Source organism: Eumetopias jubatus, unplaced genomic scaffold (genome assembly GCF_037043125.1).
Source record: "Eumetopias jubatus isolate StellerSeaLion01/CBP00866 unplaced genomic scaffold, mEumJub1_p1.0 scaffold_9, whole genome shotgun sequence".
NCBI lineage: Eukaryota > Metazoa > Chordata > Mammalia > Carnivora > Otariidae > Eumetopias > Eumetopias jubatus.
In genome coordinates, this window is record NW_028274815.1 from 44,205,389 (window position 1) to 44,232,700 (window position 27,312).

At 40.9% G+C, this 27,312-nt stretch overlaps 1 protein-coding gene across 6 annotated transcripts in view; it reads right to left on the bottom strand.

Moving 5' to 3' along the window:
• CTNNA2 (catenin alpha 2) overlaps positions 1–27,312 on the bottom strand; it is a 944,211-nt gene that overhangs the window by 103,171 nt on the left and 813,728 nt on the right. For all 6 annotated transcript variants that reach the window (XM_028122408.1, XM_028122407.2, XM_028122406.1 and 3 more), the window contains 3 exons: positions 11,790–11,882; positions 11,052–11,208; positions 4,480–4,680 (listed from right to left, as the gene is read on the bottom strand). In XM_028122408.1, the coding sequence (XP_027978209.1) occupies positions 4,480–4,680; positions 11,052–11,208; positions 11,790–11,882 (451 nt within the window). The remainder of the gene's footprint in view (positions 1–4,479; positions 4,681–11,051; positions 11,209–11,789; positions 11,883–27,312) is intronic.

Genomic DNA, 27,312 nt, shown 5'->3' on the forward strand with positions numbered 1-27,312 from the left:
ATAACATGAGTGAACAGTACTATAAGCTATGGACATTGGGCCATTATGATGGGTCAGTGCAGCCTCTTTAATTATAACAAATGTACTACTCTGGTAGGGCATTTTGATCACAGGGGAGCCTATGCATGTGTGGGGTCAAGGGGTACATGGGAAATCTCTGTACTTTCCCCTCAGTTTTGCTATGAACATTAAACTGCTCTAAAAAATAGTCTTAATTAAAAAAAGAGAGAGAGAGAAAGAAAGAAAGAAAAACTATACCATCTGTTTCGACCACATGTTCTCCAAAATACTGGAATTTTAATCTCCACATATGGAGTGCCCACAAACATGGAGTCCTCATTTAAAATACTTTTTTTTTCCTATTTCCTTTTTTTTTCACCCCTTTTTATCTGTGCCCTCTGAAGAGGGAACTGCTAGCAGAATCTCAAAGATCTCTCAACCCAACCACATTCACATTGCCACAAGCTTGTATCAGATATCAAATTTATAAAAATGACATTTCAATATCATCCATTTGGTGAAGATGAGCTACTCTTTATACATCTAAATATGCCATGACTGAATGTACTTCCACCCCCCCCCCCCCAACCTCCTGGAGCAATCTGACTTTGTAAATGAGATCTCTGAAGATGGGTCTGGTCAACTGTGCATGCTGTTGGCAATTTGTTATAATTCAGGTTTTACTGAAGAGCCCATCAAATATACTATGTAAGTGTTAATGGGTCTGATGTAGATCAGGTTTGTGTTTTCATCACCCTAGACAGTTTTATAAAAAAAAAAAAAAAGGTAAATTTTTATATAATGTTGCCCTAGGATTTTAGCATACTAACAATCCACAAAATTATTTTCACAAATTTAATTCAGCATTCATAAAAACACAAAAAGCAACTCTTCAACAAAACACTGTCTTTACTGAGAAAGTAAAGTAATTCATGGAGAATCAACTACAGACTGTTATGTCACTCTTTGGATCCCTTCCAATTTCTAGCCACTCAGAGAAGGCAGCCAGGTGGTAAAATGGGAGTCCTTCTGCAGAGGCCGTCCCTGGCAACATTTCCATGTCTAAACGGGGGCTGGCCTATGTTTGCAAACCCCTTCAGCAGCAAAGTCTGGTCTAGTCAAGACTTGGAATGTTCAGCCCTTTTTTAGATTCTTCTCTGTAATATATATGTAATTCTTCTCTTGCCCCACCCCCTTCACGTCTTTTATCTTATGGCCACGGTACGTAAGATCCATTTTGCCTTGTTTGAACTTGTCGCTATTTGGGGATATCTCTTCCCCTTAGAGCAGCTATCCTGAATGGAGGTTATTTTGCCCACCCTTCAAGGACATCTGGCAATATCTAAAGATACCTTTATGGTCTTTTATGACTTTTATGATCACAACTTGGAATGCGGAAGAAAAGAAGTCCTCTAAGCATCTAGTGGGTAGAGGCCAGCAGGGCTAGGCATCCTATAGTGCACAGGACAGCTCCCCTCCCTCAAGAAATGATTACCTCAACTAAAAAGTCAGTGGTACAGAGATTGAGAACTTCTGCCTTAAGTTCTAGGATATAACAACTCAAGACGTAAAACTGGGTAGAATCTGGTAGGTGGTGGCAGGCAGAAGAAAACATGACATTTTGTTTTCCGTATTCTGGACTCCTCTTCTTTTTCTTCATCCTTCCTTTTGGTACCTTCTCCCTCCTTGCCCACTACCCCTGTGTTCTATCCCCAAAATAAAATGTACTCTCAGGACAAAGTTTAATAAGCTCATATAAAAAAAGTGAACAATTCAATGTGGCTCTCATTAAAAAAAAAAAAAAAAATCAGAAACAAAGCATTAGCCCAAAGGTAGAAATCTGGGTATTAATGATATGCACGGCAGTTTTTATATTGAGGACATAGGTCTCCAGAGCACAGCCAGTGACAAAAAGACTAACTGAACAAAACTGCACGACCACAATCGCAAAACTGCTCCCTCCAACTCCAAGTGTCTAGTACAGTCCTAACAATTCTCATTAGCATGGGTGAGTTAACAGTTCAAGCTTTTGCTTTCATTTCTTTGACAACCTCTCTAGTTACTCCTAAGAAGCAGTATTGTTTCTGTTCAGGAAAGAGAAAACTGAAGAAAGAAGCAAAAGAATGTATATACATTGTATATTCTAGTTCTGAGCCCAACAACATCTACTTTTCCTTGACACATATTCCTGTATGTTCAATTACAGTTGTGTAGAAACTATTTCAATCTCTTCTACCTGATTACTTTCCTAGTTATCATCAATAGTTCTTGAAAATTTTAAAGAGCCTTGTGCATCTTCTCTGTTCAATTAAGAACTATATGTGAACACCAGAATCTCAAAGGTATCTTCAGTTAAGTCCCCAGAGTATTCAGTCACTGCCAGGAAGGGTTGAAATGAGAGTTGTAAAATCTCTGACCATGAACAACTAAGAGAAAAATCTTGATGAGCAACAACAATCCTGGGTGGATGGCTCTGTTTCATATTTCATTGATTTTGTTGTTAAAAAAAAAAAGAAAGAAAAGCAACCAGAAAATTATTTACATTTCAAGAGTTTGAGTGAAATTAGGTAAAAATAGTTCAACCAACTAAGCATGTTGCCCTTGCCTTTAAGCAGATTTTGACCTAATGGGCACTGTGCCTTCTGTTTATTAAAGCAGCCCAAAATACAATGCGAAAACAACTCCAGAATGTCTCTTAAACAATGCCTGAGTTCTTGGTGTGCACAAAGTCACATGTAAATTGGCAATATGCTCTGTGTCTTTCAACTATTACAATGAGCATTCCACCCAGTCATGAGCAGGCATGCGTTGAAAGTCCTGTCTTTATGCCTTCCACCCTTCTCTGCTACTCCTTCCCCAGTGTCAGACCCAAGGGAGTGCTATGTGGCCAATACCCCACATAAAGCTGAGACTTTGTAACAGATTACAGCTAAAGGGCCAGAAACTGAGAGCCACAGAAATGTGAGGAGGTCCTCTAAAGGGTGAAGAAAAAAAAGGGTCCTCATACCGGAGAGTAAAATGCCTATTTCTAATTCTTCCCAGTGAGGGAAGAAACTGTAGCACTTGCTTTGTGCTGCTTTATTGAATGCAAATGACAAGCCTATTTGAAAGAAAAGAGTGCTAAATTTCAACTAATTAAAATGCAGATATATCTTAGTATCCTTACTGGTATTATTTCTAATTCTAAGTCTGTGATTATTCTCAAGAGCAACAATCCTCAGATGTGCTCTTTATGATGTGATGTTACCCCATTCCCTTTCTGCTTATATTTCAAAGAGAACAACCAAGGTCCATGTTTATTGCTGTTTTTCCTTGCTATTTCAGACTAACAAACATCTACAGGAGTCTTTGTAAATAACCTTTTCCCTGTAGAAGGAAACCTATTTCAACTAACATGTTGTTTCATGTAGAACTTGGAACACTGCTTTATGTGACCTTTCAGAAACACATTTGTTTTTTTAAATCCTAATAGTGTCCACAGTCCATCTACAGACCAGGAAAGGCCCACAATGAAGTTTGAGGAGAGGTCCTTGTTTGCCTACATAGGACTCAGTTCGTTTCCTATTCACAACCCCATCCAAAGTAAACTTAAATTCTCTTTTTCTTTCCCTTTGTGTTCTTTCCTTCCCTGAACTTTCTAACCACTGTTCCCCACCCAATACACACACACACACACACACACACACACAGTATTAGGGGCTTGAGAAAGGGTCTGAAGCCCAGTGACACTAGTCAAGAGTAAAAACTACTAAAAATAGGTCAGTCTTTGACACAGCTTTTCAAAGGGATGGGTTGTTCTGCTAACTCAGTAAAAGTAAGCCTTTTTTCTCCACCCCAGTGCACCAGAGAGCTATGACAGGCTCCCATGAGTAACCCAGGCTTAGCACAGCAGTGATCCCCTAGTGGACAGCACATGATCTGGAAGAGGGCATGGAAGGCTTTCCTGGAGGAGCAAGGCACATATTCAAACTCTGACCCTTTGTGGCAGCTACCACCCCCTTTCTGTGAGCATTTCATATCCAGATACTACCTACAGCCTTTATGCTTTCTCCTTCCTCAAGGTCCTATCTTCTCAAGAAATAGATGGAGAAATGGTTTCAAGTTCAAGATTCCAAGTCCCCATCACATCTCCACTGTTTTCTAGACTTGTGATCTTTTTCCAGTCTCGAGTCATTTAAACCTCCACTTTCATATGCATAGTTGCAGACAATAAAAATCTGCCTACTTCATAAGGCCCTTGTGAGAATCAAGGGAGATTATAGGGGAAAACTATAAAGTAATATGTACATGCAAAGCAATAAAGTTGTTATTCTGCTAAAGTTATTCAAATTCAAACTCAAGAAATCAAGAGTATCTCTGTTATGATCAGGTGTAATTTAGAAGCACAGAGGTGTATAAAAAACAATGAAAAAGATTAATTCAAATATGGAAATTAATCATGGCATTGACATTTTGTTTGAATCTAATATCCATGTTTACCTGTCTCAGAGAGCAATTTTGTAGCTTCCAGAACCTTCTCAGTATAAACACCAGCTTCATAATTCTCCATCTCAGCATTAATGATGTGTATCACTCGAGCTGCCCGGCCCCTGATGGCCCCTGCAGTCCGGTCCAGGGTGTCTACGTCCCCTTCTTGGAGGGCTATCACACACTTGTTCACATCCTCCAAGATGTGATTCTCTGCCGAGGAAACACATACATATTTATATGATTTTATACCACTCACACACTTAATAAGCAATCTAAGAGAGATTCATCAACTTCATGAGCCATCACCTTGCACATCTCAATACATACAACACTGAAATAACATTTAAAGAGTATATTTTATAGTTACAGTAGCAGTTCTCAAACTTGAGCACCAGCCGGAGGGCTCACAGCATCATACAGAATGCCAAGGTATCACTCCTACTAGAGTTTCTGACTCAGTAGGTCTGGGGTGGGCCCAAGAAATTACATTTCTACCTGGTTCCCAGGTGATGTTAATGCTGTGGGTTTGGGGACCATGCTTTCAACATCATACTTTGAGCATCCCTTTAATAGTTGGGATTTATTGTATTTTAAGAGTGGGTGTGGCAGGAGCGCCTGGGTGGCTCAGCGAGTTAAGCATCTGACTCTTGGTTTCAGCTCAGGTCATGATGTTTCTGGGATCCAGCCCTGCTCAGGCTCCCTGCTCAGCAGGGAGCCTGCTCGTCCCTCTCCCTCTGCTCCTGCCCCCCCCCCACACACACATGCACACCCACACTCTCACTCTTTCTCTCTCAAATAAGTAAATCAATCTTAAAAAAATAAAATAAAAAGTGGTTGTGGCAGTGAACATGAAGCCAACCTGATCAGGCAGAAACATTTCCAAACATGACCGGAATCAAGCTCAGGGTGCATGCTTGTTTGATCATGTTTTTATTAAGGAGACATTTAAGGGAAACTCTAAAATGACCAATACCACCCAATCAGTTTTTTAATGTCATGTCATGCACACGGTACATACAACAGGAAAATAGACCAGATGAAGGGGATGACCGTGTATTCCACAGGTAAAATATAATCCAGTCTCGTGGCTGGCTCCCACAGATTAGAGTCAAGGTCAGTGATCACTCTCCCTCATTGCCCAAAGTAGAATCCAGGCAGGCAGGCTGCGAGTTTCACTCTCTAGTGGCATAGCAAAAGCACGCAATTTGGTCCCTTATGGTTTTGCATGTATGCAATTTTGTATTTCTTATGCCCAAAGTGAGATCTGTAATTATGTCCCTTGAACACTCTTTAGAAACAGAATTTTAAGGAAATGTTGAAAAAGTTTAGTGCTCTGTGGAAAGAAAAGAACTTAAGCTGAAAATACACACACCCACTATAAAGAGAACAAGTGAGAAATAATCTTAAATAATCTGGTAACTTTTAAAAATTATAACCGCCAAATTCAATAAATAGTTAATAAAGGATTAAAATAAATTATTACCTCCTTGAGAATTTTCTCGGGCTAGCTCTGAATTAAAAATTCCTAAATAGGGAAAGAGGGAAAGGTACTGAGCCACCACCAGTCTCCACCACAGATCACTCCTGCTTTCATTAAGCCAGTCACTCAGAAGGAATATCTGTTCTTTCAGGCCCCTAGGCAGAAACTTGCAAAGTATAACTTACTTTTCATAATGGAACCTCTGTTTTGACCTCATACAATAGAATTTCCTCATTCAAACCATTACGAATTTCTGATTTCTATGTTCTCTAGTTCTTTAATTTCAAATCAAAATTAAAATAGAAAAAAAGGCATTTTAATTTTAATATTCGGACTTAAACTCACAAAAAGTAGTGCTTCCTGAATGCTGACATTTTCCTTAGTAAAACAGAAACAAATGTGAAAATACAGACTTTAAGAAGTTTTCAGTTTGGTTAAGAAACTTCTGAAAACCACCCCTTTCCGAGATCCTGGTTTGTGCCATGCAAACTCACTTAAAAGGACAGCTGAGAAAAAGGTCTACTCAAACTTGGTACAGGGTTTCAAATACAAAAGTTTGATTTTGAAAGTCCTCTCTTACTGCCCAGCTTACCATCCTGCTGGATCTCGCCAGACTATTCAAATGTGCCCTTGTCCCCAAAAGTAAGCAACTGGGAGGGGCTGCATGTCAAAACCCTGTATCCCTCTTCTATCTTCTTTGACTAAAACAGTAGAAGAACAGCAACACTACTGCTTTTCCACGCATAGTTTATAGACTGAATTTTAGATTCCATCTCTGTCCTGAAAGCAGGACAGAGATGGAATGTGTTAATTATATTAGATCCTAATAATCTCTCTGGAGTGGACTTAAAAAAAAAAATTTAATTCTAAGAAGCCCACTCATAACCTAATATCTTAAAATTAAATGGTAATTTTTTTCTTTAAAACCTATTTCCCAAACTAGAAATGTGCAACTAATTTAATTAGGACACCAGAAAAATATATGCTTTAATAGATCTAAATGATATGTATTTGAAGGAGGCTAGCAGAAGCTAGAAATCCAGGATATCAAAAGCATTGCTTTTAATTAGTCAAAAAATCAACTAATTTGTTCAGTGGTTAGTTTAGTTAATCATGCTGTGTGAATAAAGTATAAATTTTACAATTTATTGACTAATTTTTCTTAATCAGCCCCCTTTTTTTTTGAAATGCTAAGATAGTTTACTCAGCATTTTCCACTATTCTCCATTTAGGGGTACCCCTTTTATGGGAAAATGAATCACAATTCCCTCCTGATAGTAGTTATATTGGCAGATGGTATATATGTAAAAGCTAGGATTTGGAACGTTTCAAAACAGATTTGCATTTTATTAAGCTCAGTATGGACAATGTATTTGAGAAAGAAAGGACCTGTTCATATAGGCATGTTAATTGATCAAAAGATCCTATGTATGTATATATGGAGTCCCAAGCCCCTTGTAATAACTTCTCCCCTCCTCTCCTTTTCCCTCCACCCTCAGGTGTAGGGCCCACAAGTCTGGAAGCACACTGGTCTAGGATCTATCAAGAGATACAGTGAATTATTTGAAGGCGGACTCCATCCTTCCTTCATATTTGCATTCCTGACAGTGCCTTATACACAGCAGATAATCAAAGAAAAAGCACTGACTAAATATGTCTATTGAAAGGAGACCATTATGCATTTTTATCCTAAGGTATTTTCAAGAGAAAGAACTCAAGAAGTCAAAACAGGAATGCTCTCCCAACTAGAAAAGAATACAGTAGAAAAAGTAATAATAAAAAGCATAGGTATTCCAGAGAGGGCTCCATGGCTGGGAAAAACCACTCAGGTTCTTTGGATGTTACACTTGGATAGGAAGCATGGTTTTTAAATATATCATAAAATACTTGACTGCAATATATTTTGCAATAAACTTGCTTGAATTTTTGCAGCCTTACTATTTCAGAAAAGATGTAATTTTCTTATAAAAAAATCACTGATGACCAAAGTACTTATTATAAACCTCAAAGGTACAGATTCTAAATTCAAAACCAAAGTTCACTGTTTCCTTTTAAAAATTCACACAAACTCAAGACCCTGGAGCCAAAAGAAAAACAAGAACAGGCAAACAACAAAATGCTTGGACATTATGGGATGGAGTTAATCTCTTCTTCCGATCTTAGATGCCTGCTATTATGTGAGCCAAACCCAAGAATTAAACTGTCACATGGTTAATGCCAAGACACTCATTTTAAACCACTATTAAAAATTGTAGTTTTTACCCAGTGGGAAAAACGTAAGTGTTCTAACACAGCCATTTCACTTTTTTACGAGCCCAGGCCACTTCTGAAAATTGGTTTTGCTCCTGTAATGCTAATAGCTAGCATCATTGCTCCTCAAACTTGTTGCATTTCTTATGGACAAATTAAGCTCTCAGGTACACAGATTCAGGTAGCATGAACAAACAAAACTGTAGTCTTTAAAAAACAAAGATCTTTGCTTGCTTTTTGTTTTTGTTTTTTTAAATAGAGTTTCCTGCCAGGACAGATATTCCCTTAAGAAGAAACTGATACATAAAATGTCATTAATGCCATTCCAAAAGATCTCCTGGGCCAAACTTGCAATTTACTGATGCAAATGTTTTGGCTTCAGCTCGGGAGAGGAGAGAAGAAGTAGTTTCCCCAACAATTGGGCCGTATCCATAGCCTACCAGCAGGACAGAGTAGACTGTGTCATTATTTGTCAAGCCCGGCTGTGGAAAGGTACCTGCCACCTCCAACTGTCAACTCCAAAGGCATGCTCCAGCAGGCCCTGCCAAGGCTGGCTCCCTGACAGCGCCTGTTCATTTTCCTGTCATGGCATGCCGCGGAACTTGTACCACTGGGGTTGGACTGCACAGTGTTATCAGCGGAAGCCAAAGCCTTTCCTTGTTGCTGGTAATAATGAGATGCACAAAGGAATGGCAGGGAGAAAGGGGGCGAAGAGGCAGGGCTGGGGGAAGAAAATTAAGAAAAAGCTTGGCAGAATTGAAACAGTCGGAGATAAGACCTCCTCACCTTGCTTTTCCCTACCTTCAGAAAATTTTGTACAAGTATTCAAAGAAAAGGAGAAGTTGGGAAGGTTTTAAGTACTGAAATGATTCGTCTTTGAAAAAGGCAGTCCAGTCATATTTTCTACTCATTTGCAGGCAAAAGGGGATGCAGAAGCAAATTTCCAGGGGCTATGAGGATTGCTGTGAGATCTGAGGCTGGTGAAGGAGAGCCCCTGCCCTGTCTGGGGGCCACTAGCGTCATCCTGGCAGAGACTGACTAGATACAAGGGGTGGCCACTCATTTATTACACACCACCCAAATCTCCCCAACATGCCTATCTCAACAATTTCTAAGCACTGCGTGAGAGACGCATTTTTCAGATACCTTTTACATGCTTAGGACTCAGCCATCGCCAAAACCCATCCCAGAAAGGGCAACGTATTGCGTTCTTTATCAGACAGCCCCCAAATATGGGTGTATTTAAATGAATAGCTGCCTTGAAAAGTCACCAAAACATGCCACCTTTGGAATGAAAAACAAGAAACATTTCTGAAAGGAATGAGAGAGTGGAACAAGGATACCAGAGGTGGGGAGAAGCGAACCAGTGCGAGCTGGATGTGCCGTAGGAAATTTCCCGCTCTCCTGACTTACTGAGAACTACATAGCTTCTGAAAAAGAGGATCACCTGGATTTTCATACCACCTCTGCCCACTTACCTAGCCCCTCAGTGACTCAGTCTACTCTAAGGAAGACGTGGAATACCAATACCTATCTTACAGAATTTTGGTAAGAATTAAAGCAAACAGCAGAGAGTCAGGTAAATTATAGACACAACTTGTGTTTCTTCATTCTTCCCATCTGCCTTCTCTTGCTTTCCATGGTTTCAAAGTTGGGTTTTCAATTATCCATCAGACCTACAGATTTGACTCTGCTGCTCTCAGACAAGCTTCCAACAGGAGCCCCCAGGAGGAACCCATTGTCTGTTTCTTCCAGAAAAGCAAAGACTACACCTAGACAAAATCTCCAAGCGCCTCCCCAAGAAATTCCTTCTAAATTATTGCGGTCAGAAGCTCCTTCTGCCTGGATCCCACCAGCTGCAACCCCTTCCATCTCAGGCCTCAGGTGGCCAAGGACAGGCAGGCCCTGGTCAAGGCTAGGTCTACCTGTGGGTAGAGTCAACATCTGGTCAATCTGAATTTTCAAGGGTCACTTGATTATTTTAATGCCTCACAAAGGAGGCTGATGTTTCCAGCAACCTCCTCTCCCATTCCTCCCACAGAGACTCTTCTAGGTGAAATGTGCCAAATGTGTTTGGACAAAGGTATTTGGAAAAAGGCCCATTTGGAAAAAGGCCCATTTGCTGGCTGGTAGCCCAATTTTGAAACAGCTCTGATAAGTACCATTAAGGTCAAATGGGACTACATGGTTATTCAAATATACTAACATCCTTCAGTCTGGCTTCCTCTACAAAGAAAAAAGTTACAATTTCAAGTGATGACTGGTTCTATTTGTTTTCTCTAACTTCCTTACACATCCTCATAGATAAGTATTCAAAACCTCCATGGCTCCCAAGTATCTCCTAATAGGTACATTCGGTGACTAGTATTGCTACCTGCCTTAATGCAAACCTGGGTAACTTCATTTATTGGGAAAAAATGACCCCCTTAAACATGGCCAAATTGGGCTAGCTGATTGCTTTTTTGATTTTTAAATATAAACCACGAGGATTAACCAATCTCACATACCATACCCTTTTTTAAGATGAGTAATTCAGATGTATGAAAGGCCAACCTGCTTTAAAAACTCTAGGAACTAAAATAGAACCCATGTCTCCTTAAAGAATCTTTTCAGGTTGCTGATCTCTTTATCAGAAATTTTGTGTTTTCCTCTCAAATGCTTTGGCTCGGTGTTTTGAAATAACGTGCACACAAAGGAATTTCCAAAAAGGGTGTTCCAATCACATTTGCAGAGATGAGTGAAAGCTCAAAGGGCCAAGAAGAACACTTGAAACAGACACCCATGACCCTTGCAAGATGCTCCTAATCCTGTTCTCCTCCAGCTGCCTTGGAAGGGGCCTACTGGTGATTACCTGAGACAGAAAGGAAGTCATCCACTGAGGTGATGTCATCCACGGCTTCTGTCAGCACTCGGACCTGCTTCTCCCACTGGTCTTTGAAGACATCCATGTTGTCCTGAGCAACTTTGCTCTGTGGTCGGGCAGCCAGTGTGAGAGCAGCATTGATGACCTATTTGTTAGAAATATCCAGAAACATACTACACTATTCAAAAAAGAAACAAGAAGGTCAAAGGCCACATTAAAACCCTGGACCCTGGGGTTTCTACAGATAAGTGGGTTCTCAGTGTTCAAAAGACAATCAAAAACATGAAAGATGAAGTACATTATCAACTACCATTAGTTTTTGTTTGCCTTTTTTTTTTTTTTTGTAAGATGTAGTCATCAGCCTCAAGTTTCAAAAAGTGTTTCCTGGACAAGTTGTATTTACTCAGCACAGAGGTAGTAAAAAGCTAACTGTTGTCCTACATGTACAAGGTTAGAATTTAGTTGAGACAAGGTACATAGATGTGGAGCATTTAAATAACAGCCCCAAACAAACAGAACAAAGTCAATAGGAGTGGAAAACACAGTAATTACCATAGTAATTTTGAAGACTGGGGCAGTTAGAATTGCTTTTTGAGAAAGATAGACCTTGAAACAGCCCCAGAATGATGGCAAGTCAAGTCAGGAAGAGACAGGAGGGCCTGACTGGCAAGGACCCTGAGTGTTAGGCCACCAATGGGCTTTTGAAACAAAGTGAATGAGGCTTACCTGGGGACACAGGCTGTCAATCTGGGTGGCTGCCATCCGGACTAATTTTACCCCTTCCTCATTGTTGGAAATGGAACAGGCTAAGTTGGCAACCTGGACGGAAGAGGATTGGAGTGAAAGGCATGTTGGGGCAAAGGGGAAGTACACTGTTGCATGACCTGGATACCTTCTCTGGAGTCCTGCATCCAGGGGAATCCTGCCACAAGTAAGGGCACCTTTCAGTGATTTACCAAATATTACTAGTTCTCATGTTACATTAGACATGTATGCCAGAAAAGCAGAGTGCTAAGAGCAAATCATTGCTTCAAGCACACACAATAATGCATTTTAACTGGGTTGCTTTGATCCATTTTCCCCTACGGACTGGTCTCATGACCTACACTCTCATGATTGAGCCCTCTGACCCTCCCCGTGGAGTGTGGAACACTATGATTTTGGCCATACGAGTGCTTAACTCTGACCAATGAGGGAAACACTACAGTGCACTTTAGATTTAAAAGAGACTCACAGGAAGCTGAAAATGAGAGAGTTCTACCCAAAGGAATCCTTATCTGCCTGCTGGAGTCTGTCAGGAAAACAGTTAATCCACGAGTAGCCCACTCAAGGGCTTTCAGGGTCCAGGCAGTCCTGAGAAACCCATAGAAAAGGCTGACTTAATCCAGGAGGCAATGAAAGAGTGTACAACAAATTGGAATATGTGGGTCTAGTATAAAGGCATTCAATTTTGATTTTTAAAAATAAAATGCCAGCCCAAACAGCTGCACTGAATTCAAGCTCCCTGGTCGAGCATTTCAATTTATGTCATTCCTCCTCTTCAAGGAGGGAGAGCTGGTCAGATTGATTGGCCAAGGTCACAGCACACAAAGCCACCATCAAAACACTGATCAGTCCAATCAGACTCGTGCCAAGAGAACAAGAAGATGGGGATTAGCAAGGGCAAAAGAGCAGAGGAGGGACGTCAGGGCCAGGAGCTGCAGGGCAAGCAGAAAAAGTGATTAGCAGAGCAAGAATCCCCTGAGCCTTGTGGCCACCTGCCCTCTTGTATCCTGCTACCTCGGCTCTCCAAAACCAGGCTGCCTCCCTACCACGCCTTAATGCTCTGGGAGATTAAAATGCACAGCACATGTGTGTAGTTCCAAATGCAAAAGCAAGCAAGGAACTGGAGGTCAGGAGGCTTACCCACTAACTAGTTACACAGTCACTTCACATCTGGAGGACTGTGTTCTTATCAGCAAAAGGAGATGGGTAGATGGTGATACTAGGAATACTTTCAAAGATGACCTCAATAAGTCATTAGTATTAAGAGTCCCATTTTTGAAGCTTTTAAGGAAGAACACTTGAAGTCTATCGCAGTGAGAATATGTACTACGAGACACCACGGGTGGAATTCCAAACATTATCAGCTTCTTATATTTTACAGTCTACCTCTGATTCTTCAGATATTTTTAAAACTCAGTAAAATGGTGAAAATTAAGTCTGTTTTTAAAGACAAATATGCCTTACTGTACCCATTTATAGGATACTAAATGCCCAGCGCCATGAGGCTTCTTGGAGGCAGAGCAAGAATAATGCAGGTTCTCGATTTTTTTTGTTCTATTGTCTCCACTCCACATTTTATTAGTCTTTGTTATATTTATATTCGAGTGCATTTTATATTTCAAGAGCCACATTAAGTATGTGATATAGAATTGGTGCTCAACATGCGTGTATTGAATTAAAGAAGTGCTTTTAATAGCTTTTATATTACATATATTATGTGGAATACATCATAAAGATACTCTCAAAGATCTAGCTGAACTACCCCTTCAATCTGGCTAAACAAAGTTTGTATTACCCTCCAGCAGATATTTGCCAACACCATGGTACTCAACAATGATTCCTATATTTGGGTCCGTTGTTTGAGTCCAGAATGCAGTGTCCCCGTTTACAGTGGCATGAACAAAAGTCAGGATGGGGTGAATTTTCCAGAAAGATATATGTATTTAATTTATAATTCTTTTAATCTTCAATTAAATTCTTCCTATTTCTGCTGTTGGACAGCCTTCCACTTTGTGAAATGAGGATTTCAGATGGTTTTGTTTGCTCTCTATCATCCTTGCTTGGTGTGTGAGACTTGAGGTCACACTTTTGCACAGCCCTGGACTTCAGCTGAAGACTTTGGCAGGTGGCTCTATATATGACAACAAGGGAGCCTGAGGGCTGAGAGAAAGGGGATCGGATCCCGAGTGAAGGAGATGCCAACCAGTAACTTCTGCATGGTGATAATCAACTTTTCTTTGTGTATCTTTTGAAATGTGTCTTCATTCTTTGTTTAAATAAACTCTATTATGGCTTAGATCTAATGTGGGAACCTCATTGCCCAGTACAATCTAATTAGGGGGGAAACAGTGCGAATAACACCTAGAAAAAATTAAGAGCTGGCAACCCCTGGTGGTCCTTTAATTATTCTCTTTAATTTACTGATCCATAAATCCTCAAGTCTGGCAGCTTCCACTCTGCAATGTACTGTTTAAGTCCACTTAAAATCAGAATTTTATTTACCTTGTATTGTATTCTCAAACACTCTGAAAATATTCCCAACATGATGCTTAGGATTTCAATATCTCCAAAGGCAGTCAGGTGTACTTCTCTTAAATTGGCCATGGACTCCATCCAAATTTCTATCTTCTTTAGGCTTGCCTTTCTGCTTCTCCCTGGACCCTTTGCATCATGGTGACCCTGAACATGGTTTTAATATACTGTGATTTCTACAACTCTGGCACCCAATGCTGAGTTTTGGTCTTTGAGGCAGTTCCCAATCATTACTGTAGCTTGAAATGCCAGCTAACGTTCCAGCATCAGTCCAAGACTTACTGCACATCGTAAATATTTGATCTATTTTACCTATTCTTCAACTACAGTTCTGACGGTAGGATATTAGAAACTCAGATAAAATAAAATGTCCTATTTTTCAAGTCACGATTTTCCCCCCATACACCTTGTGTTTTTACCCAATTGAGCATGATGATCTTCCTAAAGTGGGAGGTGGGGGGCAGGTAGAAATCGGTGGACTAGAATCATGAGACATTTGAAAAAGATTCATGTGAGTAAAAAAAATGGACAATAGATCATTAATTGATTAGTGTTACTAGGCTGCAACCTAAAAGATGTTGACCAATATGATTAAATTTAATAAAACTTTGAAACCTGTTTGAATCAACCAAGCAAGTAACATTCATGGGCTGCCTGTGGCCTCTGCTTTCTTTGTTCTTGATTTGTTTATAGCTTAGCTGAGGCAACAAGAGTCATCTGCCGCCCTGGAAACTTAGAAAACAATAAAGCATATCAGTAATGATTAGATGTTGGGCTATTTAGACTGGGAATTTCTGAAAGAGACTCCGTCACGAGTAGGAGTGGCATTGCTCCTTGGTTTAGCTAACCGAACTAAATTCCCAGCAATCTCTTAGGAAAAGAAATCCTCTATACCTTCTGAGAACAATGGATTTGGGGAAGCAAAAGCTGGGAAGACTGAGCCGAGTCTTCTGGAGTCTTCTATCTCTCACTCAGTGTCTCAAAAACCAGTTATCCTGAGGAAAAGGAGGAAGCTTCCAGCCATCATTGAATTGTATGCTGTGGACTCCAAGAGCTTTAGGAGTCCAGAGAAAGGAACGATCAGTACTCCTGGGTGGGAGTCCGTCAGCTCATCAAGGAGAGGTAGGATATCCATCTTCCAATGCGTCTTTTCTGATTGCCTGAGTAGCACAATTGTCAGGATGCCCAGAGATGATCATGTTTGGCTGTTGTGGAGGCGCACTTTGTAAAGACAGGAGCAAAGGACAGGAGCACCAGCAAGATTCGAAAGACAACAAGCCAGCAAGGAGAACGGGTACAGATGCCATCAAGAAAGGAACCTGCTCCTTGAACGGAAGCTGTACAATTGGGATCCATTCCCTAACCCTTCAATAATCGCCACCGTTGACCAAAAGTGGATATTCCAGAGACAACGATGGCAGAGTTAAAATGGGCAAAATCACAAATGCCTGGAGCCCTCACAAAAATATACCACGATCATTTAAAAGGCAAGATGTAGGAGCGCCTGCGTGGCTCAGATGGTTAAGCGTCTGCCTTTGGCTCAGGTCGTGATCCCGGGGTCCTGGGATCGAGCCCCGCGTCGGGCTCCCTGCTCCGCAGGAAGCCTGCTTCTCCCTCTCCCACTCCCCCTGCTTGTGTTCCCTCTCTCACTGTGTCTCTCTCTGTCGAGTAAATAAATCTTTTAAAAAAATGCAAGAGGTCTTTAACCACCAAACAACAGAACAAAACAAAACCCACACAGTTCAAAGCTCCAGATGAACAGCCTCTCCTGGCTGTGAAATTTGGTTTTGTGTGGACATCACTACTGAAAGTAGCTCTGTCTCAAAAATGCCATAGACCTGTTTGAACATTTACAAGAAAAGCCAAAATGCCTGGAAGGCTGAGCTTTAATTAAACATTAAAAACCTCTGCTAATAAAGTATTTAGGCATTTAACTCCAAAGTGATATGAGGTGCATCAGAAAAAACGAGAACATTTTCTTCTTTTCTGGTCCTGGAAATCAAATTAGATTTTTTAATATTTTCAATTCTGTTCAATTCCAAACACCAGCACATATTCAGTGCATTCAACCCCCAAAACACTTTATCATTTCATTAATTTTTACAGCCTCAGGTATCATCGCAGTGTTTTAAGAAGAACACATTATTGAAATAAAGCAGGATAACAATTCGGAGGTTAATAAAGCGCTTGCTTCTCATGTTAATATTGCATCATCATCATAAATTTGAGAATAAAATGAACTTATTTACTATTAGAAGGGGATTTATGGAATGCCTAGTCACCACAGTCACCTAGCCGTATAAAACCACAAAGAGATGATGACACAAATTCCACACCAACTGTTGTTCTCTATAACAATCAGGGCAATGAAGGGTGCCATGGTCTCCATCTGCAGATTTGCTCAGTTGTCTGCACTGATAAGATCAGCACACAAACAGCATTAAAACATACACGCCTCTCTTGGGTCAAATTTGTAGGCTTCTACAGAACATGCCTCCTGTATTACAGATGGGATTTTTTAATTCAGTAAGAGACAAAATGATACACACTTCCCTGAAATCTCTGAGAGGCAAGACAGAAGGAGTTGATGTTAAGACAGAGGGATTCAACCTTAAGATGATGATGGACTTCCACGGAAATGGACGTCTGATTGGACTTCATGGCCACCTTCACAACTTGATTTGAGAAGAGCCCGAAAGGTCTGGATGTCCCAGAATGTGTTTGTAGCCATGTCTCCCACGTGGAGATATTATAGAATCCTTTTAAAATGCAGCTGGCTCAGACTGAGAGGAGTTTATCAACCTGACTGCTAGTAACTGAAGTTCTGAAGGCTGCAGGACACAGCCAACAGGGATCGTTTGATCAGGGAAGGATGGCTCAGTAGAGGTTGGCAGCTGGGGGAAGTAAGAGACACTAGGTGGGGGGAGGGGACAGGAGGAAGTGAGAAACACTTTTATGCTCTTGTTTTAAACGACTTCTCTAAAGCATCTGAAACTCTTCATTTATTCTATATATTTTAATTTTCAAAATCATAAAATGGTCAGCATCTTGGGCTATGGAGTTCGGTAGCCTGAGGTTTACATCGTGACTCTTATTCTCTCTAGCAGAGCAGGGTACTTTGCCTCCATAAAGTCTCAATTTCCTCCACTATAAAATAGAACTATAAAATAACAACAAAGTGGTGATAAGGTTGAAATGAAACATGACTAGAGTACTTAACCTAGCATCCAGTAAGGAGCTGATAAATGTTATTCTCATATTGTGCATTTTATTGAAAAGTCACTATAAAAGTAAAGAAATATTTTTAATAACAATATCTAATCACTGATGTATTCAACCCTTCATATATTGAGTGCCTAATATGTACCATACATTGAAGATACAGAGGTGAACAAGTTAAATATGACTCATATTTCCTAGAGAAGCTTGTATTTCGGTAGAATTAAACATGCAAATGCATTTTTAAAGTTCATATTGTGAATATTACTACAAAGGAAGTCAAATAGAAGCAGTGATAGAGAATAAAGAGGGGTCTACTGTCCATATAATCATTCATATCACTTATCCTTCAATTATGTATAATTTTTATAAAGCTGCAATCTCAGTTTGCATCTTTTTCACTGCTTATCTATTATATCACAAATATTTTCCAGATTCTGTATATACTTGTAATTATTTTTTTTATGATTGAATAAGACCCCTGAGTATTTGTGCTTCGTTATTTGATGAAGTCAATTCTCTGTTGTCATACATTTAAAGGAGTTTCCAGTGTTTGCTATTACCAAGAACAAAGTAACATACATCTTTAGACATCCAGTTTTTGCTCCTGTCAGAAACAGACTTTTTGAGTCAGGGAAACTGTTACAGCACGTGCTTACATATGGCCACAGTGATCGCGGAAAGCCCCCCCACTAGCAACAAATGAATTGCTAATTCTCCAGTGTCACTAACGTCAAGTCCCAGACTCAAACTGTTTTTCCTTGCCTTCTTGGCCATAACCACATCATCTGAACGCCTCTCCAACCTTCATTCTCTAAACCAACTACACAGTACAAATGTAAATCAGCACTGCTTAAAAAGTCACTTCACGTTTCCCCAGTGAGACCATGAATTCTTGCAGGACAGAAGCCTTCACTACACCTAGCACATAGCTGGGATCATGGATACTTAATTCCAGTTTTTAATTTACTAAATCCCACAGGTTCCCTCCACTCTGTATAAAGCAGAGCACCATTCAACTTGTCATAACCTAGTAATACCTAGGAGGGCCCTGAGTTCTAGGATCTAAAATTGGGAGCAGGTATATGTTCTCTGTGCCATCCTTTTGGTAGTTTATCATCCAATCAGCATTGAGAAGTGAATACTTAATGAAATTTATACAAAATCCTGCCACCCGATACTAGGCAGCAATTTCTTTCTGATCCCACTACACTTCATATCCTGGCCTATACTTATAACCTATAAGAACACAAATCTGCACTCCTAGGGCTCCTCGGGGATGCAGAACAGCTCTTTTGCTTGTGTTCTTAGGTACATATACCACTAGCAGATGCTGTTTGCATGCCTCTGCCCAAATTAAAGTGATCAGTCTGCTCTGTTGACTTTAATGGAGGTAATCACCAGTTCACATTCATGAACAAATGGATGTGCTTGCTTCATAGCTGAATCATCAGCATAAATCTATACCCTTCATATATAAAAACCTCTGTGGCTTAAAATAATGCAATAAAATATCACCTAATGCTTTCTTGATGCCTGTTCATCAATAATGTGTGGTTATGTGAAAAGGATAGGAGAGACTTAGGATATGTTATTTAAAATCATGCAGTGAATATAATGCCATTTTAATTACTGAAGGTCTCCTGGGATTCTGTTTTCTCTAACCTTTCATTGTGGAAATGAGTTATTATGGTCCACTAATATTTAGTTTCTCAGAGTCCCATGTCCTAAATGTAATTTTCTCTGATTTCCTGTGAATAGAACATGTTGACCTTAATCTATGTGAAATGAATGGCCCTCTGTGTACCAGGGGGCCCGGAGCTCCAGGATCTGTCTCTGGCAGTGGAGAAGGCTGGAACCAACCAGTGCTTTGCTTTTAGTGGAAGTCAAGGAATTTTTACAAAAGAAGATCCAGATGAATAAATGAGTGCATCTACTCTGTATAGCGTGGTCATCCATTTCAAGATAACAGGTGGACGTGTGGAATCAAGGCCATAACCAGAGTTCAGAGGGCATCTATCCAAACCGATTCTGACTCTGTGACTTCAGTCCCCTTTGCACAGAATTCCATCTTGATAAGATGGAATTTCTTCTACTTTATGCCTCTGGGGTTTTTTTCCGGGGGCGGGGGTGAAGGTCCCTCCATCCATTAAATTCTTAGTAACTCACCAAGGTTTAATTCACAGTCCACATGTCCCTGAAGATCTCCCATTCACATTGGCCAATAGGAATAAATCTCTCTTCTAAAGCTCTTCAGGCTTACTGCCTACACCACTAGTAACTACTTACCACATGCTATTGTTTTTGTTTTTTAAGCTTTTATTTATTTGACAGAGAGAGACACAGCGAGAGAGGGAACACAAGCAGGGGGAGCGGGAGAGGGAGAAGCAGGCTTCCCACGGAGCAGGGAGCCTGATGCGGGGCTCTATCCCAGGACCCCGGGATCATGACCCGAGCCGAAGGCAGACGCTAACGACTGAGCCGCCCAGGCGCCCCCGCATGCTATTTGTTTTATTATTTGTGATGTGTGCAGATTGATGGCTAAATCCATACCCGCACAATTAGATATACAGAAATACAGATATCATGCATCTTCGGTTAAATTTCAACCTTCTCGAGAACGGTTGTGTTTTATTCATCCTTATGGCCCCTACAGCTCCCTATACAAGATCTTGTGGTTCCAAGGTAGCCTCCCTATCCTGGATGTTTTCCTACCTTCCGCCCCACCTGCATGTACCTCTAGCGAATCCTACTCTCTCTTACCACAGTTTACCCAGAAAAAGGACGCTAATTGATTAATCAAAGTAACTATCCACAAAGGCAGTTGTTTTCTTCTCCTAGAGAAAATGTAGCATTCTCTAATACATTCCTCCTACTATCACACCTTAACCCAATTAAGATGTTCAAGTCCTTATGAATTTTAAGGAAAAATGTACATTGCAGAAACTTCAGGGCCCCCATGCAAGCTACTGGAGAAGTATGTAAGGACAGGGAGCTTTCTTTAAGCTCTGTCATCTTTATCTAAAATTTCCTCTGTCTTTCCTTTCTCTGGCCACCAGTTTTGGTAGATAAAGTAGTATTGGAGCACATTCTTGCCCATTCACTTGCATGTTGCCTATGACTGCCTTTGCACTATAAGGGAGGACTTGAGTAGCTACACCAGGGTTCACATACCCACAGGCGACGAGTATTTCCTATCTAGCCCTTTATAGAAGAAGAGCGCAAACTCCTGGCTTAGACGAAAAGTTGGATAGAATCAACCAGTCAATTTTGTCAGACCTGTCAAACATGCCCATGCATCTTCTGGGAAAGGTATTATATTTATGACACAAGTGCATTTAACAAAATCAAGTAGATCAGAGAGGGACTCACATTCTTAGCCTACAAAAATATGTGCCCCTCCCAGATCTACTAACAGTAAGTTCTAAAACCAAAAAGAAAAAAAAAAAAAAAAAGATTGGGGCAAGGGCGGGGTGGGGGGCAGGAGCGCTGAGAGGGGGACCGTGCTGAGACACCTGGAAGGACCTCAAGGATATTCTCCGCTGCCCCAAGCATTTACACAAGAGGTTTTCTGGTGAACAGTCAAGAGAAGCAAATAGGAGTCAATAATGCCCTGGGCTTATCTCACAGTATAGCCTCATCAACCACCCCTTCCTGAAATAGGAGGATCACTTTCTACTTTCTGGGCTTCTTTGGATAAGCCAACATGGTCAATTTTTCAGCCTTCCGTTTGTATTCACATCCTTCTTGGATATACACTTTTATCTTTCATTACGCCCTACTCCACCTAACCCCCTGAAACTCAGTCTCCCCCTGGACTTTAGCAGTCTGCACAGGGAGCTCAAGACAAAGACCTGGAGTATAGCTAACAGAAGATGCTGGTCCCCCGGTGGCTCTTTGGCAGAAGCATGTGCCTGGTCACTGCAATGTGCATTGTTCTGAGGAAAAATCCTGGGAACCTGTCTTACTACAGCTTTGGAGGGCTCTAAGTGGACCAGAGCAAGGGGGTATAGGAGGTAACTCAACTCTGATCCTAGGCCACACAAGGGAAGAAACTGAAACGACCTTCAAACAGGCTCCATCCCTTAACAGCCACCTTCCCAGCCCTCGGGCGCCTATACATTCTTTTTTCTCTTTATTACCTCTCAGAATCTTTCCAGGCTTGGTCCCTCAGATCTCCTTGCTTCATCTCATCTGTACTTGATTGTCAGCTCTTCTTTTCATTTCAGATCTCTCATTTCATTCTTCCCCCAGTTCTCTCACCAAATTTCAGTTCTCCCCTTAGTTTGAATCCAAGCTTGTGTGAATACAGAGCTCGGCTTCCCTTCTCTAGGGCTTTCCCCTAAGGGCAAGCCCACCCATTCGCACACCCCGAGGTGGTGGTAGTCCGGGTCCCTCAGTGACAAGGGTGGAGAGGGAGCTGCCAGGGTCTGCTGCATCGCAGGCTCATGACACATTGCCAATAAAACCATCCATGTGTAGCAACATTAATACTCTCCAATCGCTGGTCACGTGTGTCCATTCTCAGCCCAGTTCTGCTCGCTTGACCTGCCTTCATATTCTCGATCCTGCTTCAAGTTCTCCTTTGCTTAATACCTATGAGTGCTCTTGCCTAGCTATCTAGCATCATCATACCGGTGGGCACCCTCTCCCTCACTTCTATCATTACCTGTAGCAATTATAGCTCTTTCCTACAAGAACACAGCCAGCTAAAGCCTCCTGATTTCATTGATAACCAATGCTTTTACAAATCTCTCCTAAGCTAGAAACTCCCCTGTTGACTGCCCCACTTCCCCAACTGATGCCTGCAAATGTTCCAGAGCCTTGCTCACCTCTGAAATTGGACACATTTCCATGCTGCTCAAAGAGCAGGGCAGAGCTGTGCCCCAGAGTAGGCAGCAGGGTTAGTCCTGTCACCTGTGAGCCATGTGCAAATGGGCTCTGCCTCATGGAACTCCTGTTCTTCTTAGGTGACCTTCAAGTAGCCACTTCCACCTTGTTGGGCAACAGATGTTGCCCAACATCACAGTCCAGAGCCATGGCCAGGTTTGGACCCAGATGCATCCTGGTTTCATCAGCAGGCCCTCAGGAGACCATGGGCAGGTCTAGATGGCAGGAACAGCTGGGCCTGCAAAAGCTCAGGTCAACTCCCAGCCATGATTATGTTCATAACCAATGCTCACAGCAATAGGCTGAGCCCCACAATACCCTTCAAATGTGCCACAGCTTGGCAACTTTCTACAACAGAACGGTTTTTGCTGTCATTCTCAGTGGGTCATTTTTTTTTTCCCTCCTAGCTGAATCAGTCGTCTGAGTGAATGGCCAGTCAGCTTGACCTTTCAATCTGCTATGTGAAATAAAGCTAAAGATGGTGTTCTGACTAATAGTCCCAGAGAGAAGCACGTAATGAGGAAATTCCATACATCTTGCTTCTGTTTAGCTTTGCGCTCTCCAGCCTAGCTGTTTAACTGTGGCCTTTTGCCTGGAATAAGCTTTGCATTTTTTTTTCTCCATGGGATCCAGGTGTAGCAAGTACACTTGTTGTGGGAAAACCAATAATATCGTGTGTACACATAGAGGAGGGGAGAGAAAGAGGGCTATAGAGATATTCAAGGGTATCTGTCAACATAAATGTTCTTAGCTAAAAAAGATAGAGTTACAACTATTATCTTAACATTCCCCTGAAGCCTGAGTAAACTTCTAACTTTCACAGGGCTTCATACCTATTATTTCACAACAGAATACTGTGCAGACACAGAGGTCTATTTTTTAGTTGGCATTATTTGCTGATGAAATAGGAGTAACACACTACGTCCATGGGCCAAATATAACTAGTGGCTTGTTTCTGTATGATCTTCAAGCTAAGAATGGTTTTTACATTTATAAAAGAGCGTTAAAACATACACATACACCTCAACACCAGACAATCTGATTAAAAAGTAGGCAGAGAACGTGGACATTTTTCCAAAGCAGACATACAGATGGCCAACAGACACATGAAAAGACAGTCAACATCACTCATCATCAAGCAAATGCAATCAAAACAATGAGATATTCCCTCACACCAGTCAGAATGGCTAGTATCAAGAAGACAAGAAATAAGTTTTGGTGAGAATGTGGAGAAAAGGGAATCCTCGTGCACTGTTGGTGGGAATGTAAACTGGTGCAGCCACTGTGGAAAACAGTAAGGAGGTTCCTCAAAAAATTAAAAATAGAAATACCATATGATCTAATAATCCCACTACTGGGTATTTTCATGAAAACGAAAATACTATTTCAAAAAGATGTATGCACCCTATGTTCATTGCAACACTATTTACAATAGCCAAATACGGAAGCATCCTAAGTGTCTACCTATCTATATATCACATCACATCTTTTTATGAACATACACATGCACACACACAATCATATACAACAAAATATTACTCAGCCATAAAAAAAAAAATGAGATCTTGCCATTTGTGACATGGGTAGACCTACAGAGAAATAAGTCAGCCAGAAAAAGACAAATACTGTATGATTTCACATGTATTTGGAATCTAAAATACGAAAACAAGCGAATAAACAGACTCTTAAATACAGAGAACTGGTGTTTGCCAGAGGGGAAGTGTGTGGGGGATGGGTAAAATAGATAAAGGAGATTAAGAGGAACAAACTTCCAGTTACAAAATAACTAAGTCAGGGAGATGAAAAGAACAGCATAGGAAATATAGTCAGTAATATTGTAATAACATTGTGTGGTGACAGATGGTAACTATACTTAGCGTGGTGGGCACTGACTAAGGTGCAAAATTGTTGAATCACTATATTGTACACCTGAAACTAAAATAACATTGTATGTCAATTATACTTCAATAAAACATACAGAAAAATATGCAAGAGCCTATATGACCCACAAAACCTAAAATATTTAGTACTTTGAACAATAAAAGTCTGCTAACCCCCTCAGTATGGTAAGCTTATAAATATGAAGACTTCTCTGGTGTCTGTCTGCTCATGGACCAGGGTAGGAGTTGTTCCAAATGCTTCAGTCCTGGATGTCCTTGCCTCTGTTCAATGAAGCCCTGTGTGCTTATACTATACCAGAAAAGAGCTTGGGGAAATGTTCTTCAAAGACAAGGATCTTTTTATTCCTCATTCCTTTATATTTATTTACCTAAACCCTATTACATCATTCAACAATTCACCAGATATAGCTTGCCTAAAAATCTGATATATCCTTAGGGACTAAAACCTGCCAAGTTTAAGAATGTTGCAAAGAGGGGCCCCTGGGCTCAGCTGGTTAAGTGTCTAACTTCAGCTCAGGTCATGATCTCAGGGTCCTGGGATGGAGCCTGGTATCTAGCTCTCTGCTCAGTGGGGAGTGTGCTTGTCCCTCTGCCCCTGCCCCTGTTTGTGCTCTCTCATGCGCTCTCTAGTAAATAAAATCTTAAAAAAAAAAAAAAAAAAAAGGGAACGTTGCAAAGAATATGTCTAGGGCTTTTAAAAGAAATCACAGACAATCAGTACAAAAATCATGTTGGAGACAGTATCTCTAGAAAATGCGCAAAACTTACAAAGCGTCGGGGTGCCTGGGTGGCTCAGTCAGTTAAGTGTCTGTTTTTAGCTCAGGTCATGATCTCAGGGTCCTGGGATAGAGCACCATGTTGGGCTCCCTGCTCAGCAGAGTGTCTGCTTCTCCCTCTACCTTTGTCTCTGCCCCTTTCCCCCACCCCCACCATGCTCTCTCTCTCTCTCTCTCTCTCTCAAATAAATAAAATCTTAAAAAAAGAGAATTAAAACTTACAAAGGGTCCACTTTGAAGAAAACAGTACTTTTTTGGAGGAGTATGTTGTATGTAGAGGTTGTACCTTGTATGTGCCAGGACACATTAGGTCCATAATAATGCCAAAGATTGGAGTCTGGCTCACTGTTTCACAGCGCTAGAATATGGGGAAGAACTTTGACTCAAAGCATTGTCCACAGGCTAGTAGGAGAGCCATCTCCTGGGGGATAGTTAGAAACCCAGAATTTTGAGTCTGTCCTAGACCAGCTAAATCACAGTCCACATTTTATAGACTCCTCAGGTAATCCCCCAGGCACACTGCAGTTAAAAAGTATTGGCCTAATGCAGCCAGCATCAGATGTGAAACTGGATAGTTTTTCCAGGTGGGCAAGTAAGTTGTTCTGTTTAAGTTGGCACATCCTCCTCTATAAAATAGATAGAATGCCTAACTTCCATCACAAGGCTAAAGGTTACCACAGTGTCAAATAGTGTTCCACAAAAGGTTAAATCCTGTTATATAATTAAGTGAGCTACTACAAGACAGTAAATACGAAAGCATGGTGGGAGTGACTTGATAGAAGATGCTGGACACAAAAATTGAGCCTCAGAGACTTGACACTGGCTGTAGGAAGTCAGTGACCAAGTCACATAGGAACATATGATGTAGGACTCAGAAGTGACTTTAGAAATCTTCTAATCCAATGGTTCTAGCCTTAGATGCACATTCTAACCATCTAGAGTTAAAAAAAAAAAAAAAATTCCAATGCCCAGGCCTTACCACAGAGATTCTGGAGTGGAGCTTACACATCAGATTTTCATTTTTTTAATCCCCTAGATGATTCAAGTGTACAGCTCGGGTTGAAAATTACTGATTTGTCCAAACAAACTCTTATTCCCTTTCCCATGTGCCCCACCTCCAGCCATTTTACAAAAAGAAAATTTATTCTAAAGGTCTTAGAAAACCTTCCCGTGGTCATGCAGCTAATTTGCTGTCAAACGGAGGCCAGGATTCAGGTCTTTTGATTTCTGTCAGTTTAAACTTTGGATGCACATTGAAAACTCCCAAGAAGTATTAACAACAACAACAACAAAATGTGATGCCAGGGATTTACTCTCACAGATTCTGATGTACCTCTTGGGCGTGGACTAAACATTTCACCAAAGGAGATTCTGATTCTGGAGGTCTGCAATGGGCCTGACAATTCCTGTTTCTAAACGACTCCTAAGGTGGTGCCTAAGATAAGGCAAATTTCAGATAAAGCTGATCTAACCCAGGGCTAGTATCAGCACCCCCTGGGAATTCATTAGAAATGCATATTCTCAATGCCTCCCACCCCCAGACCTGTTAAATCAGAAACTCAGAGTGGGGCCCAGCCATGCCCCTCTTCTAGATTACTCTAGCCAACAGGAATTTCCTCCACACTGCACCTGTTCTACTTTCTGGAAAAAAAAATACTATATATATATATATATATATATATATATAAAATATATCCAAATCATATTTTTATCTATAAAAGGAAGCCATTTGAGAGGTTTTTTTTTAACACTTTTAATTAGAGAGGCCTAATTATTAGGCCTCTAATTATTCATGAATATTCTGGGTAGGAGTGAAACCCTGGGATGTGACACAAAGCACTTTCCTGGGCATTCAGGGTGGTGAAGTCAACTGGGTCACATTGTTCAGACTTTTTTTCCACTGAAATGTAGATGTGTGCACACACAATGATCACCTTTATTACCCACTCCCCACCCCCCCACCAGTGCTGTAAGAGTGACAAGAGGAGGATAAAAATCCATGTAGTTCTTTATCTCCAGGATTCTTAGAGAAGCTTATGTTCAAGGGATTCCTGCATATGTATACAGTGTGCTTAAGACTCTTTTAGACTCACTTTTTCACTCAATGCTCATAACACTTGAAATAAGAAGACTTGGAATGTGTAGTAATTGTGCACTTTCTGAGGA